Source organism: Pygoscelis adeliae, unplaced genomic scaffold (genome assembly GCF_000699105.1).
Source record: "Pygoscelis adeliae isolate BGI_AS28 unplaced genomic scaffold, ASM69910v1 Scaffold42, whole genome shotgun sequence".
In the NCBI taxonomy this organism is placed as follows: Eukaryota; Metazoa; Chordata; class Aves; order Sphenisciformes; family Spheniscidae; genus Pygoscelis; species Pygoscelis adeliae.
The window spans coordinates 9,556,598-9,573,985 of record NW_008824283.1 but is presented as its reverse complement, the minus strand read 5'-3'; the positions used below and the strand labels follow the sequence as shown (position 1 = coordinate 9,573,985).

Genomic DNA, 17,388 nt, shown 5'->3' with positions numbered 1-17,388 from the left:
CTTGGGCCCCTCTTCCCTCCAGGGCTTTGTCCCATGGCACTCTACCAAGCAGATCCCTGAAGAGGCCAAAGTCTGCTCTCCTGAAGCCCAGGGGAGTGAGCTTGCTGTGCGCCCTCCTCGGTGCCCTAAGGATCTTGAACTCCACCATTTTGTGGCCACTGCAGCCCAGGCTGCCCTTGAGCTTCACATTCCCCACCAGCCCCTCCTTGTGGGTGAGAACAAGGTCCAGCATAGCACCTCTAGCTCAGGTTGATCTGAATCAGTGTTGGCCAACAGCCCCGCTCTGAGGAGAAGTTTGGACTTGGTGACCTCCAAAGGGTCTTTCCACCCCAAAACACATGGTCTTCTGGGAACCACAAGTCAGCATGTTATTAAAGTGGATGCAGTTCCCTCCCACTATGGAGCTTGTTAACTAATTTTAAGGTACATTTTTTAGCTAAATTCTGCAAGCAGTTGCAAGGGCCATTAGTATCTTAGTGAAAATATAAAGAACATTTCATTGAGTAATTTAACTGCAGCTGGTGAAGTTAGCACAGATTTGTGCCACAGTAACTGACAGCAAAGGCTGGTGCAAAACATCTGGTTCTCCTGAACACGGAAAGCACAGATAATGCGTAAGGACTGTGAATCTGGGCCATTTTTTGAGATTGCAAGTTTCAGTTTGGATTTTCTGATGGCCAAGAGAGGAACCAAGATCCAGTTATGTTTCCTATTTTGCTCTAGATTTCTTGTGTGACCTTCCTGTGTGACTTAACCTCATTTCATAGAAACACAGACAATTACAGGTTTTCTGTTTGGGACAGGACTAGTAGGAGGCTATATAAAGACACTGAGCTGTCAAAAAGCAGACAGAAATTTCAGGGGCCTGGATATGATTAAAAATAAAATAATAGTAATAACCATTATAAAAAATGTGTGTAGCTCCATTCCTGGAACAAACCTTTAAATACAATCTGACAGAAGTCTAGTATACCTTCCTCTTGCCTACAATAAAAATCTCACCAGGTTTCATCTGCAAGCTTGTTTGGGACTTATGAAACCAGCCTGTTGAATCTCTAGCTCTCTTCAGAGGACGTCAGTCTTTTTCTCCAGAAAGCGGTCTGGTTTACTGGGCGGTTTGCGGCTCAGGATTGCTGGGGGGCAGATGACTTATAAATGACTAGGAAACGAGTTGGTGCTGGGGAAAGGTGGAGACTGCCTTGGCACGTCCCGGGCAGTGGCAGAGCCGCCTCGTTTCCCTTGAGCTCCAGCCGTGAACGGGGATGCCCGAAGCTGAGCATCGCCCTGTGCCGGGCCACACTGCTGGTGCTGCAAGAAAACTGTCGGATGAGGAGTGCGATTCCATTCACTGCCACCCAAAGCACCAATGAAACACACATTTTCGAAGTGTAATAGAAATAACACTTTTTCTTCTTGGAGATCAACATCCAAAAGATGCCGCCGCTGCCTTGCATGGACACCTGCAGTGATTCAGGTGGTGGGGTTGCTCTGTGGAAGGTGCCGGTGTCTATCAGGCACTCGTTTCTCCAGTGTGGCTGTCCTGCCGTGGGGCAGACTGGCCCTGCTGCTCCCTAACACTTTAAGGGCTAATAAACTGCACTGATGACTAACTTTATTGCTGTGATTGCCCCACTCACATAAAGTGAAGCAAGAAAGCGAGGAAAAGACAGTGTTGTAAAACTAAACATAGCTTATATAAGCTGAATTGGTCAATAGTAGGAGACAATTTCTGCTACAGTTCCTCCTCTACTGAAGTGAAGTTGAAAGCTCCTATCATCTCATAGAGGAGACCCTGGCAGAGCAGTATGGTGGTTTGGTTTATATTCACATGTCCCTCTCAGGAGCCTGTCCTCCACAATCAGTTTGTGAGCCAAGGCAATTTAACCTGGGAACCAGTGGTTTCTGTTGCCCTTGTTCAAAATCTGAAGAAAACCAAACAGAAACCCAGCCTGTTGTCTTCTTGGGCACCCTTGGCTGTTTGTGGGATTCCTCTGTTGTTTCTCAGGTCTAGTGAATGGACAAGAAGGAGATCTGGAATCTGTCCTATTTGCAGCAATATTTTTTTTTTTTACCTTTTTTGACCAGGAAGGACTATCAAGCATAAATGTGCTTTTTGCCATTTTCCTAGCAGTGATTTTAGGTTTCTTCTCTACAACATTAAATACCATGGGTATTATGAGTCAAGGCTCTGATGCTGGGCAGGGAGTATTAGCGTTGTTTGATGTCTTGCCCATCGTACTGGGAGTGTAGAAGGTGCATACTGGTCACACCTGCGGTTGCTTAGTTCCTTGGCTGTGGCCAGCAGCAGAGTGGATAGAAAAAGGTCCATGGAGCTCCGTAGTGGAAAAAAAATACATAACTATGAGCAGCCCTTTCTTCTTATCAGGGGTACGTTCATGTCCTGAGGCATAAGGAGGAGTTACTTCCCAAAGCTTGTAAACCTTGTGCAGTGTGACTATGCTGGCTGTCATTACACTGTGAGTGGAGGTGACTCCTTGGGCAAACTCAAGGAAAGTCCAAGTTAACTCACAGAAATTGAAGTGAAGTTAGCAGTATAAACACTTGTCTGTAGCTCATCTGGCTCTTGGACCTCTGCGGTCCTGAACTGCTGCAACTCTGTGCAGCCCTTCTAATTCGAAAGCTTTGCACCAGCTCTGAAAGTCTGGCCAGCTGCGCTGCTAAGAAATGTCCAGCCTGCCTGCCGGCCTTCTAGTTACTGGCGGTGTGCCGGGATGAAGGGGCTGAGGTGAACGGGCACTTTTTGCCATGAAAAGGGAGTGGGACAGGGAGAGGTTGGGGTGGTGAGGAGGGAAGCAGAAGTATCCCTTTCGCAGGCTGGATCAGGCACCTCGTATGACCATACCCTGAACACATCGCTTCCCTGAGGCCAGCGCTTGAATCTAAGCTTACATAAACCTTTTTTTTTGCTGTGATACTATCTTTCACAGAGTTAAGAACTTCTTAGTGGAAGAATATGCCACATGTAAACTCCCTCAGTATGATTTTTGTCCAAGTAATGGACAAAAGAAAGATCTAGTTTTGTTACGAGGTAATTGGACTTAATTATGGAGTAATTTATATTTAACAATTGACTGTATTTTTCAGTGTTGCTTTTTCAGGTCAGCTGCTCTTGGCTCTTAATTACACTAGCTGGGGCTTTGCAAATCACTCCCTTTCCATGTGTCTCAGGGAAAGATTATTTTCTAAAAACAGACATTCAAAAAAATAGGGAACAGAGGCAGAGGACATTCGAGTCCAAACACAATTAAGTACTTTCTAAAGAAAGCTCATTTGGGCATGACATGAACTAAAAAGCAATAAAATGAGCAGTGGACAGGATGAATGTCTGTTCTATGTTTTGATTATCTTAGGTGTACAATGCAATACTTCTAATAGTGGGGTTTTGCTAAAAGGAGCATCCCCTGACATGGCTGCTGCCCAATGACTGGAAGATCCCTTCCCATGAAGGGTGCCTCCTTGCAGCTCTGCAATGCCGAATCCATGGTGCCCCAAATCCTCACCCTTTAAAGCCAGTTTCGGAATTAATCCATGAGGCCATGTGGGCTGAAATAAGCCTGAATCTCTGGCTGGAAACTCAGGTCTTGTACTTTGGGAGAAAATAGTTTGTGATCTGAAAATTTCCATCAACATTTTTCCTTATCCCTCCCTCCTGCTGCCTCAGCTGAAGTGGTAACAGGGCCAGAGAGCTCTGGAAGCCAAGCAGGGAGGTTTCTAATAAAAAAAGCAAACAAGAATGAGGTTCCTTGATCTTTTTCCCAATTTCTGTGGATAGTCAGAAACATAAAACCTCTCAGCATAGTTTAATTTTCTCTTAAGTTCTACGGGATTCTATGGCTGCCTAAGACTAATTTGCCTCTAATCAATTCATAGGGTTTTTTATGGCCCAGGCCAAAAAACTATCACGCAACTGGGATGCTCTCCAAGCAATGGTGAAATGAGCTTTGAATAACACCTAGAAAGATCTTTTTGGAAGCTGTTCTAGTTTTCTTTGAACACCTTTGCATTTCAATGCTGTTGTTACAGAATAAGAAGACATGTATGGACCAAACACTTCAAAATGTACAGAAAATCTACCCTTTCTTTATGGTTCAAGCAGAAGCTGAAATCAATGTTTAATATCAAGGAGAGGACCTGCAGGATATACTGCAAGTTGTATTTAGGGACAAAACAAACAAGCACTAATAGGAAAGATGAGGCTGAAAATATAGTTATTTTCAACTAAACACCTTGTTCAAACATACTTGCTCTCTCCCGTATCTATCTATTTATTCTTTATATCCTGAAAATGTGTCTGTATCTCAATCCAAAAATTTTAAACCACTATTTGTCTGAAACAGCTCAAATTGTAACTTAACCCTTTTCTTGTAGAATTACAATAGATGACTATTCTGAAATTTGACTATTTACATAATGGAAAATTAACATTATCTCAACTATAACTTACTGTTTTTTAAGGGAAGATTCATTGCTCAGAATACTTAGTGTCTGAGAGATGCAGTGCATTCTTAGCAGAACAGACTGAAAAATTGATGTGATATTTTTCATTAGATCTTATTTTAAAAAGGACATGGGAAAATATCTCATTGAGTATACACAGTCTGGAGGAAGAGAGGTACAAAGCAAAATTTTGTTTTCTGGTATTCAATTTTTCTCTGAAAAGCAAATGTTTCTCTTCAAAAAATGAGAAAAGCATTTTTAGGGAATTTTTTGGTATCTTTAGTGGAGAGTTTTGACCATTTTCTGACAGGCTCTCTGTCATCTTTTATAGTTGCAAATAGTTGGTATTTTACCAGACCAGACACATTAGGAAGACAAAAGCATAGAACGTAGCAATGTGTAGTAAGCTCCTAAACCATCCAAAAATATGGCAACTCCTGTTATAGGAGGCCGGATGTGGGGGCAGATGTGGGACTGCTGCTGTTCAGAGCTGACCCGGGCTAAGGAAAAGCAGCGGACAATTCGGAGAAGTGCTGAACCCGATTAGTTTTCTCAGTAGCGGTTTGTTTTACACCTGTAAAGTCTTTAAACTTGCATGAAATTACACAGCAGTGTCCCAAAGTAATTTGGGAAATCATCTGTCCTTCTCTTTTTATCTGGAGCCACTGCACAGTGGACACATCCTTCCTTTACCTTAACCTGGTTAAGAGATTCAGGTATCAGCTCTGCCTCAGCAAGATGGAAAAGCATACACTCTTGGCAATCGGCTGGGCCGCCTTTGGACTCCTCCTCGCTCTCCTCTTCCCGCCCAGCAATGCCACTGTCAAACAAAAACCCAACCCGAAACCCTTGGCAGAGCAGTGGCTTCCTTCTGTAACACCTCCCTTGGAGCTCAGGCCTTTCAACTTTCACCTTTTATTCAAACCCAGATATTCAATGTGGCTACTGTAAGTACACCCTTCCCTCCCTGTCCCCCACACCATTGCCAGTTGGGCCTGGTCTCTCCTCAAGGGCTGCTGCCACCCCCCGCCCCCGCTCAGTTACAATAATACGATGCTGAAGTCACTTATTTCAAATTTCTGTAGCAATATCCTGCCTTATCAAGTCATGTACTGACATTAATAATATTTCTACAACACTCTACTTCTGCTGTCTGAGCCCCCATGTCAGTGCTGGTGGCTGTAGCATGGGAAGCTTGTTTGGAAGAGCCAGGTTCTCAGCTGATATAAAACCATCTTTGGCCAGCCCTGATTTGCACCGGTTACCGGTGCGTGGCAAGAAGCAGGTCTCATTATGGTTGGAAAAGGAGGACAGGTTGCACCTATACGGTATTGCGAGAAGCAAGGACTAGCAAAAGCCCCAGTGCCCATCCTGGCTCCCTTCTGCACCCTCCCTTTGGTGGGGAAGATGCTCCTGATCAAGCTGCAGAGCCCACACGAGGCAGTGGTTGTTCACAAGGTCATATTGCTTTTGCATTGGGGGCTTCCCTTTTAGGGTGGATCCTGTGGCCAGCTTGTCTGACATTGGCTATGCAATGTCACCAGATGGGCCACGTAGCAGTGGCTGGGTCCGGCACGTTGCACCCAGCATATCCTCGTTGCAAGGAGATGTGTGGTGAGGGACCAGGCATCGGGTTTCCTCAAGCACAGGCTCAGGCCTGAACCGCATGTGCAGTACAGACCTAACCGGTGGCCAGGGATCTTGTAGGGTCCAACAGTTACAAAAGCTGGGGTAGGAAACCCGTGCCATGTGAATGCATGTATTACCATGAGGGAAAGCACTGAAGAAGAGGGGAAAGAAAAGCCGTGCTTAGCAATGATCTCTCACACCCACCCAAATACCATGTGTCATGGGCAGGGCTAGATGGGACTGGAACGAGGCATGCCTGGTCAGGATGCTTTAAACCTCACCACCCGAGAAAACCAGGTGCCAGGTTTTAGCGTTAGTAACTGAACGCTCCCAGGATGAGCGCAAATGGACACCCTTGGGAGAACGTCAATTCAAGGAAATGCTTCCAACTCAACAAAAAAAGTTGGATGGCTTTGCCTCACATTGCCAAGGAGCCGAGTCTACAGAAAGGACGCTTTTATGAATTGCTCAGTCTAGTATCAAGCTCCGCTCCTCCACTGCTCTCGGTAACTGCAGACCAAAACAACGCTTCAACAAACGGCTACAATCTCTCTCCACCACAAAAGTGATAATTTGCAGGCTTCCCATGACCTCATATGAAGCTGAGTTGGCTAATGTGCATTAGGCAGGCTTTGGGGAGTTGACAAGCACAGTTGACACAGTTATAATTCAGCCTGCCAAACGGAATGAAGAGTAACAAAGATTTAAAACTTTAATTAAAAATCTTGAAGCAAGTGAAACGCTGCAGAGAGTGGTAACTCCTTTGCGGGGTTGTCAGTTTGGGATTTCTTTTGGTGGGGAACAGAGGAGCTGCAAGCAGGAAGGAGGGTGGAGATATGTTCAGATTTATCTGCAAATGCGTACCATATATTTTAAGATATTGAGGAACGGTTTTTATTAACTGCTCCCATGAAGGGAAAGATAGTGAAGGAATCCAAAGGCACTACCATTACACAACTGTCTGATCTATGATGTTGATTCTGTTGCACAACCCTGCATAAAACTGAAATAAACACAACCGACTTGAAATGTGAAAGTCTTCTGGTTGTTCTTTTCTGATATAAACTACTTTAGCCTGGGCAAAAGACAAGAACAAAGAGAAAACCGGCCTTTTTCTCAGATGAATGTGCTTGCATGTCACCTATCCCATTAAAATGATACTAATTTATGGTGACATGAATATTTTGGGAAGTATCAGCAAAAAAAAAATCCTGGAAAACCTGAAGGGACAGCTTGAATGTCCATCTTCAGGAATAGAGTATTCCAAAATAAAGCTGCCTTATGTGCTTATTACGCCTTTAAAAAGCAACCTATATAGCCCTCTGAACCATGTAGCAATATTACCGGTGAGTCCTCCCTCCCCTCTTACAAAAGATGAAGGAATTGTGGCTAGCTGCCAACAACAAGGAAGGTGTCAGTAGTTTAGATACGTATGTTGAGTTGATCTGAAGGCCCGTGTTTTATTTTGCTAGACTGAATAGTTAATTTTGATCCCTGGTACTGTATTTGTGTTGGGGCAAGCTTTTACTGCAGTTGCAGAACAGACAGTGATAGTTAAGTCAACAAAGATGAATAGGGTTTTAAAAGTGACGCTTAGCTTTTCAAGGTTCACACAGAGAGTGAAAAGCAACCTTTTGCTTCAGCCCTTGCCTAGCACTAACGCTGGTGTAGGCAGTGAGTGCAGAGTGGCACCTTCAAAGGAGCACTCTTCTGCAAGACCACAGCCGACAGCGCTGCCGAGCGCGCCAAGGACCAGGCTCAGCTAGAAGCTGTTTGCTTCTCTTATCTCTGCAGGGCATCACACGCACTGTTGCTGTTCATAAACCTGGAAGTAACCTATTTGAACATTCTTCTGGATGTTCTTTCTTCGCTCCCCTCATAATTTCCCTAACGAAGAGTCCTTTGCAAGTGATAATGAACAAAAGAAACCCTTCAAGTGTTGGCTTAATCTGGAAGTCTAGTGGCACTACTCTGGCAAACAAACGAGTTTTGTCCTCCAAAATTACACTTTTTGGTTGAGATCATGTTTTGCGTATTTCTCTGAGGTGCTTCACATGTTTAACATCTATTTATAAACTTATGCTCGCATTTCCCTGGGAGCCTCTCAAGTACATAGCATTCCCCTACAGATAAAGTCACTGAGTTTCAAAGAGATGACCCAAATTTTCAAAAGCACAAAAAAATTTGCGTGCTTTGTTCTTTCACTGCCTAGCTAAAGCAAAGCCCAAGCACCAGTCTCCATATGCTGAATCTGTATTAGCTGCAAATGCCAGGTGCTGCTGGAAGTCAGCTCCCAGCGGCAAATAAACTTGTAATAGAGAATCAACCCACTGGAATTTCGTTTTCAAGGGAAAATGTCTTACTGAAAGTGTGTGGCCAGCAAATGTTTGAGCATGGCAAAGGCAGAAGGAAGGTTATCCTAGCGTGTTTTAGGCTTCATGTGATGTTCCAGACCACTCCAGCCTTATTCCTAAATAATGATCTAACTGGAATGACCGGTCATCACAGCCCTGCTCTGATCTTTCCCGTTACTCTGTCAGACGATAAAATAGCACAAAGAGTTCTTTGTTTACAAAGCACTATTGCTGAGGCAATTAGATGCGAAATAAGTGTCCCAGTATCGCTGTTTTGCACATTTCCTGTAGTTTTAGAGCAGATATCTCTGAAAACATCTTCTGTCCTTCCACATAGCGAACGAATACTGCATTCAAGCCTTCCTTCATGCTACAAGTCCCTGTATGCATTTGTAAATAAGGTATGACCAATCAGTCAGGCTCCTTGGTGCTGTCCTAAGCGGGAATATTTTGTATAATATGCATGACGATGGCCAAGCAGTTCCCCCGTCCTGCCTGCCCCTTCCACCCGTGTGCTCTCTCATGCTGGCTAAAGAAGCTGCATGTGCAATAGCTTGAATCCCTTGATAAACTTGCAACGTCAAGAGACATTCAAAGGTGTTCAGCCCCGTTCATCAGCAAGTCCTAACTGATATCTTGAGCAAGGCTAGAGGACTGCTAAGATAAATCTATACAGTGACCTATTCATCAGCTGCACTCAGGAACTTCCACGTATTTTACAGAAGGCATTTGTTTAAGGTATGCTTTTATCCAAGAGAATTCGTAAAGCCTTAAGAGGTGACATACTATATATTTTTTAAAGCTCCCTGATTTTATATGAACACTTGAGATACGGTAATCTGTGAATTTATTCAGATTTGTAGCTCAGCATAAAGCTGTCTGGTTTTTGGACATCCCTTTTGATTTACCATCCTGTGGTGAAATCGCGGCAGGAATCTGGAGAAGGTCCAATTCTATTTGTTTAAAGTCCTGATCATGTGGCTTTGGCATTCCTATCATATCCAGCAATCATTTGCTTTTAATTACCATTCATTTCAACCACATAAGTAATGAATGTGGCTACCACATCCAACTTACAGGCTGTGTAAACTCCTGAGCTGGGTGGAACTTTCTTCTATATAGAGGCTTAACTATAAATTTAACTCAAAATGTGAATCCTCTTAACTTATTTTTAGCAGGCCTTTATAAGTTTAAAATAAAAATAAATAAAAAGGAAATGAAAAAAGCCTTAAGTGAAAGATTCCACACAATACACCTGATTCACTTCAGAAGCAATTTCCTGGCCGCCCCAACCTCTTGGTATGACTGTAGAAACCTTAAAAAAACAAGTTGATTTAACGTTTCTATTTATTCATGGTGTCCAGTTTCCAGAGGAGTCTGTGACTTGTAGTTTTAAACTCAATTTAGCATTTAAACTCATTTTCAGCTGGGTCCCAGTGGAGCAACAATTAGAAAAGGAAAAGAGTTCAAAGAAGAAGGGTTATAACCTTTCAGCGGTATGTTTGCCTGGACTTCAAAAAAAAAAAAAAGCATTTCTGTTACTATTCTTCCTACATTTGGCAAACACTAGGTCAGACAGTCGGGTTGCGAACCTGTTGGTATAGAGAACTTCATGGTTAGGTACAAACCAACACCCAGAAGTCTTTCATGGCAGTTGAGGCAAAGGTTCATTTTTTAGGGGTACTGGTATTTTTATCATGCTGAAAGCCTAGTTTCAGCAGGCCCAACTTCTCTTGAGAAACAAGAAATCTTACATCAAATCTGAGCAAGAGGAACCTACCAAAAAACACAAAGAGAAGCTGCGCTGTTGCACACTTTAAACTTGTGTTAAACCTACGCGTCTTTCGCCGTTGAAGACTCCAGCTGAGACTGGTGTCCCAGCAATCCACATGCTGTACATATACATTGTGGGAGCCAAGCAGGCCTTACAGGCCATGGCTGGAGGAGAAACAGAGGTATCGTAACTCTCCAGAAGTCATAACTGGCCAAACCAGGAGTCAAGTGGTGGCTTGCAAGTCAGAACGTGGGGCCCCCATTTATTAAACTACAGCAGTTTCATCATGGAGAGCTGGAATCTATATGTATGTTGGTGTACTCAGAGTTAACCTGTGCTTTCTATAGTAACAGCACTTTCTGTGGCCAACAGTAGTCTTATGAATGGGCTTCCAGTGTCATAAATTCAGCCCCGAGATTCAGCCTCTGCCAAGACCTGGCTACCAAAAATCTTATTTGGAAGCACTGTACTTCATGAATACCAACGGATAACTAGTTGGCTTGTCTGCTTTTCCCCTCCCCCAGTTCTTGTAAATATATGATACGGAAGCCTCCCCTGGGAGGCACACCGCAGGCTCTCCCTGATCGGAGCGCACGGGTACCCCCAGGCAGGACCTGTCTGTCCGGAGACGTGGGACTGCAGGATAACAGCATGCAGGGTGACCCAGGCAGGCAGGCTGAGGCTGCTCTTATCTTCCACATAGAGATGTCACCCATTCAGGTCAGAATGGGTCGGATCAAGCCTGAGATAATGGACTTTGTGAACATAAATCAGAGTTTTTAGTGCTCTCACAGTTTATTTAGCTAACATGGCTCAAGAAAGAGACCTCTTATGCAAGATTTGATCCCTTAAATTTGAGCATTATATTTTAGAGGCATTATATTTTAGAGAGGAAAAAGTGATGCTACAGTAGCGGAAGAGACCAGCAGGAAAATTGTTATCAGTGTGTCCTAAAATTACAGCAGACCTGAACAAAAATCTTATTTTTATAAAGCTGGTTGACAGTACACCTGATCATTCTGATGGTAATGAAATTTCTACAAGGTGGAAGTGTAAGCATTTACTATGTTATCTATCAGCCCATAATAAGACAGCTAGATTTGACCAGAAAAAATAATCAGCTAGGGTGAATTAAATCAAGATTTTGTCTCTGTTTCATGTGGTCAGATAAAGATCTACCATATTTTCTAGAACAGATACAACAGATAGCTGTGTCAGGTAATTTGTACCTACAGGTACCTGCAAGGAAGAGATTTAGGAAAGAACCCTCACTCCCAAATAAGCAAAGAGAAAGTTGATGTGCTTGTTTGAATTAAGTAAAGAAAAGTAAAATTTTGATGAGGAACGTGCTGTCGTTCATCTGCTGCTGCTGCAACTCTCCATTTTGGGATGACATGTTTAAAAAGAAAATGCAAATTTGTCCCCGGTCACTTGAAGAGAGCATAGGAATGACAGAAATGACGGCAGCTTTCATACAGAGACACAGTTGACTGTGGATTAAAATTATCCCTAGGCCAGGCTATTAAAACGATTAAAGGCAGACCACGTAAAGTCCTGAACCATTGAGATCTGATGTTCACAGGAGGCAGACACAACCCAGGGCGGACAGTTATGAATGGAAGGGAAAGCCAAGGCTTTCTCATCAAAACCCTCCCTTCCCCTGTTGTGTTTGCTGCTATTGTGATAAGCTGTAGCTGATTTTTGAATCGGTTGCAACAAGAAGATTAAAAATGGTGATAACCCATTAGCTGGAAGTGATGCTGCAGCAGCACCCAGCTGGAGCACACCGACGGCAGCGGCAGCGAGCAATGTGGTTCCAATTGCCGCCTGCCTTTGAAATGTCACCAGGAAAGATCTATAGACAGCCCTCCTGCTACAGGCCATCAGTGTCTACTCTTCCTGTTTGATTTCTATTTAACTTACTATGGGTTGATCAGTTCCCAATGAAGCTGAGGGCACTTTGAGGCCCCTTTGAAAACTGAATTATCAAATGGAATTAGAGCTCCATTCAAAATTCACCTGTTTTTCATTTCATTAATGTGTGTGCCTGCATCTGGATCCATGACCTGCACAGCCCATCAGTTTTTTTCCCTTCATGCTGCCCCTTTCATGTGTCTACCTTCCAATTTCCTCTTTTTCTCTTCAGGTTATGGATCACCCAACTTCCATATGCTGATACAATTTGATTTCCTCTCTCCCCGGCACTCCTGCAGCATCCACTGATGCCTGTTTCTCTTGTCCTTTCTCAGTTCTGTATCAAACTTTCTCTCCTCTTAGCTGCTAGCGTACAGCCCTGGTCCCAGCCAACAACTGCCACCTCTGCATACAAGTCTTTGATTCCATCTTCAGAGTGGCCTTTATTGATCTTAGTTCATCAGACTACTTTTTGCACATTTGATGCAGTCTCATAAACAGAGAAGAGTTACTATTCTCACGAAATACACTCTGTGATCTTTTTTTTAATTGGCTGCATTACCTGTAAGGCTGCAATCCACTCCTTACTCTAGAAGCACATCTACCTTTTAGGTTACACTAGTGGACTGACTCAGAAGAGCTGAATAATGTGGGCTTTGTCACTAGTATCTTAAAAAGAGGGCATATGTACAGACACGTACCTTGGCATTTTGAAGAGGAGGTTGGTAACTAGAGGGCCGATAGTACCTCCTCTGAGTAGCATCAGTATGAATGTCTCCAAGAAATAGCTCCTCCACAAGGTGGTCCAAATTGTGGTGAAGGTACTGCTTCTCCACACGGATCAGCTGGAGTTCGTGCATGGCAAAATTCAGAGCTTTGGTGCATTCACAGCCATTCTCTTCTCTCAGCAAATCATAGCTCACATCCTGCTCCCAAGGACTATCTTCTGGTATAAATCCAGGACATGTATGGTTCACCAGCTCACTTAATTTTTTGGCTACCGCTTCATTGTGGCATATGATCTGTATGTTGCGTAGCTGATAATCAGCTTCAGTACCCCCTCGGATGATCCAGGATGCTTGGCGGAGACGTATTTTGCCACGTATAACTAATGTGTAGATAGGGTTTGTGCAGCGATTGCCACCGTAATAAAACTGATAGGCCTTAAATGTATTATTGTGGTAGAACCTGTAAGATCTTGTGATGAACTCTGGGCCTGCTCTAACTTCGCAGCTGTGGGAAGACAGAAAGTGATGGAAAGAAAATTTTAGCAAGGTGGCACATCATGTACACTACAGGTAACAAGACTGAGCAAACCTGCATGGGTCCGCAGAGACACTTGGGTGCTAACATCCCTCTAGCACGAATGGAAGTAAATAGGAACTGGGCATCTGCGGCCTGCCAATTAACCAACAATTTTCTCTGCTGTTACGCTGTTATTATATTGCTTCATGGTGATCATATCTAACTAAGGGCTTTATCTTTGTACGTTTAAACACTTTGAGTCATGCTTTTCTTTTCCTTTTTGTCTAGGGACGACCACGTGACTCAATTCTTCTCTGAAAAAAGTAGCAGCTTATTAAACATCTATTCTTCTCTTTTGCATGGTAGATTTAGCAAAAGAACTGATAACATCAGAAAGTGAAATGCCAAACATCCACAGAACAGTACGAAGAATTGGCTTCTATGCTGCTGTAGAAGCTTCTCAGCAGAGCTCCACCAGCTCTGGTCTGCAGAGGATGTGCAGGATCGTGTCCTCAGCTTTTCCACTCAAACTTTCAACAGGGGTGGGCAGTTAATGCAAACTTCTGACCGTTAATACAAAACTTCTATTTGGCTTGAATTTGGACCATGCAATATTCAGGTTTTGTGTTTTTTCTTTGTTTTTTTTTTTTTTTTTTTTCTGTAGGTGTAAATGGCAGTTAAATTCTACTTCCTGTAGAAAGTCCTTTTGCGCTTTCAAACTTGTTCCCCTTGTCACATCCACGCCGCTTAACATAAATACACTCCTTTCGGTTAAAATACCCCAGTCTTTCCTACTACAAGTCACTTCAAATAAGCATGTGAATAGTGCCTGCTGAGACACAGGCAAATAGCTCTCTCAAGCTACAGACACAAAATAGCTCTCTGAATTACAAGTCATCATGTATAGAGAATAATAGAACTGGTGAAATACAGCTTCTCAATTTTTTTTGCTAGACACATGCTCTGAAAACAAGGACCCATTCAATGGATCTAATGCATGTAGTCAATGATAGTACAATGTTATGTTTGAATAAGCATCCATTTTGGCAACTTGGGCTCCTTCCTATTCAAAGAGAGATTTAAAGATATTTCACAGCATGCTGTTTAAAATCCAGACTATAAATTGATTCATCAAGACTGCTTTATAGCATGCTATTCTACTGTACGTAACGCTGCTCCTTCTCCTTGTATGCATAAACATATAGAAAGCATCTGGAATTTAGAGCATCACCGTATTAAAGAAAATATTTCCCCTGCTGCTTAAAGCGGGAATATTCATCCTTCCCTCTCTGCTTCCTTCCCCTCTTCTCTTCCACATATATCACTCGAGCATCTTGTTTTATCTTTCCTTACCCAGTCGAGACCCAGTGTCCCTCAATATTGGGAGGCATCTGCACAGTGATCCGGGCTCCATTGTGAAGGTGCTTCAGCATATGATGACACTGTGACTCTTTGAAAGCCCTCCACGCACTCTTCTCCAAGGACCGAGGGTGGGACCTGCTGTCCGGGTGAAGCAGAGCAGACCCTTCTCCCAGCCCTGTGATAGAAAAGTGTAAATTATCATGAGACCCTGCTGAGAAGGGCTTCAACACGATAAAGAAGGTTGTGAACATCTTGTGTTGAATGACACTTGTTCGCAATGTTATGTGTCTAGGAAAGTACCGTTTACATTTCTTCTCTCATCTGAAAAAAAAATAAATATGGGAAGCTCTTCCTCTCTGTCAGCCCACTAATAATCCACTAAATAAATTTGCTGTACGAAATACCCTGCGGAGAAGGGCTTGAACCAAAGTGTTGCATTTCCACACCCAGGAGATGTGGCTCTGAACCTGAATTTTATAGACAGCTCTGTAATCTCTGGTCAGGACAATCAAAAACCTGGACGGTGGAACTTTTAGAAAGTTGCATCCAGATCCGGACATAAACTCTGCGGTTTCAGCCCACCTCTAATTTGAAGGCTTCTATAATAAACTTGCAAATAAAGACTACTCTTTAAAGCCAAGGGAAAACAGATATGAAAAGCAAAGCCTCTGCACACAGGAAGCCTCTGTGATGACTGAGGTGGTCAATTAAAGGCAGATTCTGCTATTTTTATTTTAAAGGGGAAAAGGAATTTCAAAAGCTAATTTTATCTCCAGCACACAGTAATTTTGGTTTCTAGTAATGTATACATACAAAACCTACCAGCACTCTCTCTACACAATATTAATTGAACAAAATGAATACGTAGCTTCAGAAGGAATGTGTCTTTACTCTTTTAGGCACAGCCTGCTCTTAGATATGTGGAAAACACGGATCAAAAGAAAAACACACATCTAGGGGTTAAGAGGTGACAAACATGAACCTTACATAATGGGTTGGAAACTGTATTACTTTGCCAGAAGGAATTTAAGAACCAGTGGGCTAGAAAACAAATACGGGGTGGGGTGGAGGGGCTGGTTGCGTGCCCGGGAAGTCGGAGCGGCCGTCTCGGGAGAGGGATGTCTCGCTAACACGTGCTCCCAGAGGCAGGGTCTAGGATTCGCCCCCATCTTTTCTGGTGCCCTCTTGGCTGACCTGGCTCAGGAACTGGGATGTTTGGGATCACCAGTGCATGGTGCAACCCTACATCGCGCCGAGCCGCCTAACGCAGGATCCTACACTTTCTTCCCCAGGCCACATCTGACGCTTAGTCACGTGCTTGGGCAGCGTGCAGCATCGCTACAGAAATTACAAGAAAATCGGTATTATTTGTTTTTAGGTAGACACTGTTTCAAACCTTTGCCATCTCCTATTGCAAAAAAGAAAACGGTGTCAGTGATTCATTATGTTGGCTAGGTCTTAGATCTGCCGGAAGAAACTTGGGTAACACCTGGGAAAATGGCATTGCTAAAAATATAAATACATGTCAACCATTTAAAAATAGCAATTCCTAAGCTAAACAAAGGCAAGGACTTATCCAGAAGGCAGTGTAAAGAATGATCAGAAAGAATACAATAAATACTTGAATGTAAACAGTGCTCACCACCGAATGTTCTCAAGATTTAATGAGATTAATGAATACAACCTCACAAAGTCTTTACTGGAAAATCTGGTAGCTTTGTTGCAGGTTACAAATAATTCTTCCATCTGAATGAGAATTTACGGCCTTACTTTCTAAAGCGTAATAAATACTAGGGATGCTTTGATATTTGAGCACGTCGTCTGAGATGCCCTTAAAGGAGCCTGATTTTCAGAGGGTCAATACTTCTCCCTCTCTGGAAGTCAAGGCTTCTCAGATATTTCTACATTGGTGAGCAGAGTCACTCATGTTAGTGCCAAACAACTCCTGTTCTGCAGCCAGAAATGGTACGGCCACTTCAGAAATGGTACGGCCATGGCAGGGTGACTCTCTGCTTGAGCTGACTACGTCGTTGGAGAGGCAGGATTTACTCGATAGGGTCAGTGCTTCATGTATGCGGCGGTACAGCCTCCTGGGCTGAAGCCAGCATCTCTGCACAGCAGCTCTGTGCTGTGCCGTGCCTGCAGCCCACCTCACCTGGAGCAGCACTTGACACTCTCAAAAACTTGGGCTTATTTGCTTTATCTGAAACCTTGTGGGTATGGGGCAGATATCACAGGCCTTCACACTGCCAGGAGAACAAGTTCAGCCAGGTACAGGTAAGCTTACCAGTATATTTATTTTTGTCGTTATGAATCGCAGCTAGTGACTGAAAGCTTGCCTTCTAACTCCCTTCTTCATCTCTAAGTCTCCACACGCTCAAAAAGTCCCCATTACTTCAGCACCTCATTCTGAAATGGAGTGAGTGCTCCTGTCCATGGGCTTAGAGCATCTTTTGGGTCAGAAGCGACACCTCCTGCAAGGTACCCAGCAGAGGCTGTAGCCATCAGTACTGACTTTCAACAGAAACATAGCTGTCAGGATGTCTCCTGCAGACAAATTATCTCACACTGAAAAAGTCTTTGAACATTTACACTTCCATTTGAAGTTGTTAAGCATTTGAAATCTGCCATCAAAAGGAGGTTTTGAAACGG

At 43.4% G+C, this 17,388-nt stretch overlaps 1 protein-coding gene across 1 annotated transcript in view; it reads right to left on the bottom strand.

The window, feature by feature from the left end:
• The window catches only part of APCDD1 (adenomatosis polyposis coli down-regulated 1), a 22,434-nt gene extending 7,529 nt beyond the window's left edge, over positions 1-14,905 (bottom strand). Inside the window, exons 1-2 of the mRNA XM_009318534.1 lie at positions 14,728-14,905; positions 12,831-13,362 (exon numbers count right to left, since the gene is read on the bottom strand). Coding sequence (XP_009316809.1) covers positions 12,831-13,362; positions 14,728-14,807 — 612 coding nt within the window. The 5' untranslated portion in view covers positions 14,808-14,905. The remainder of the gene's footprint in view (positions 1-12,830; positions 13,363-14,727) is intronic.
• Positions 14,906-17,388: the final 2,483 nt, after the last annotated feature.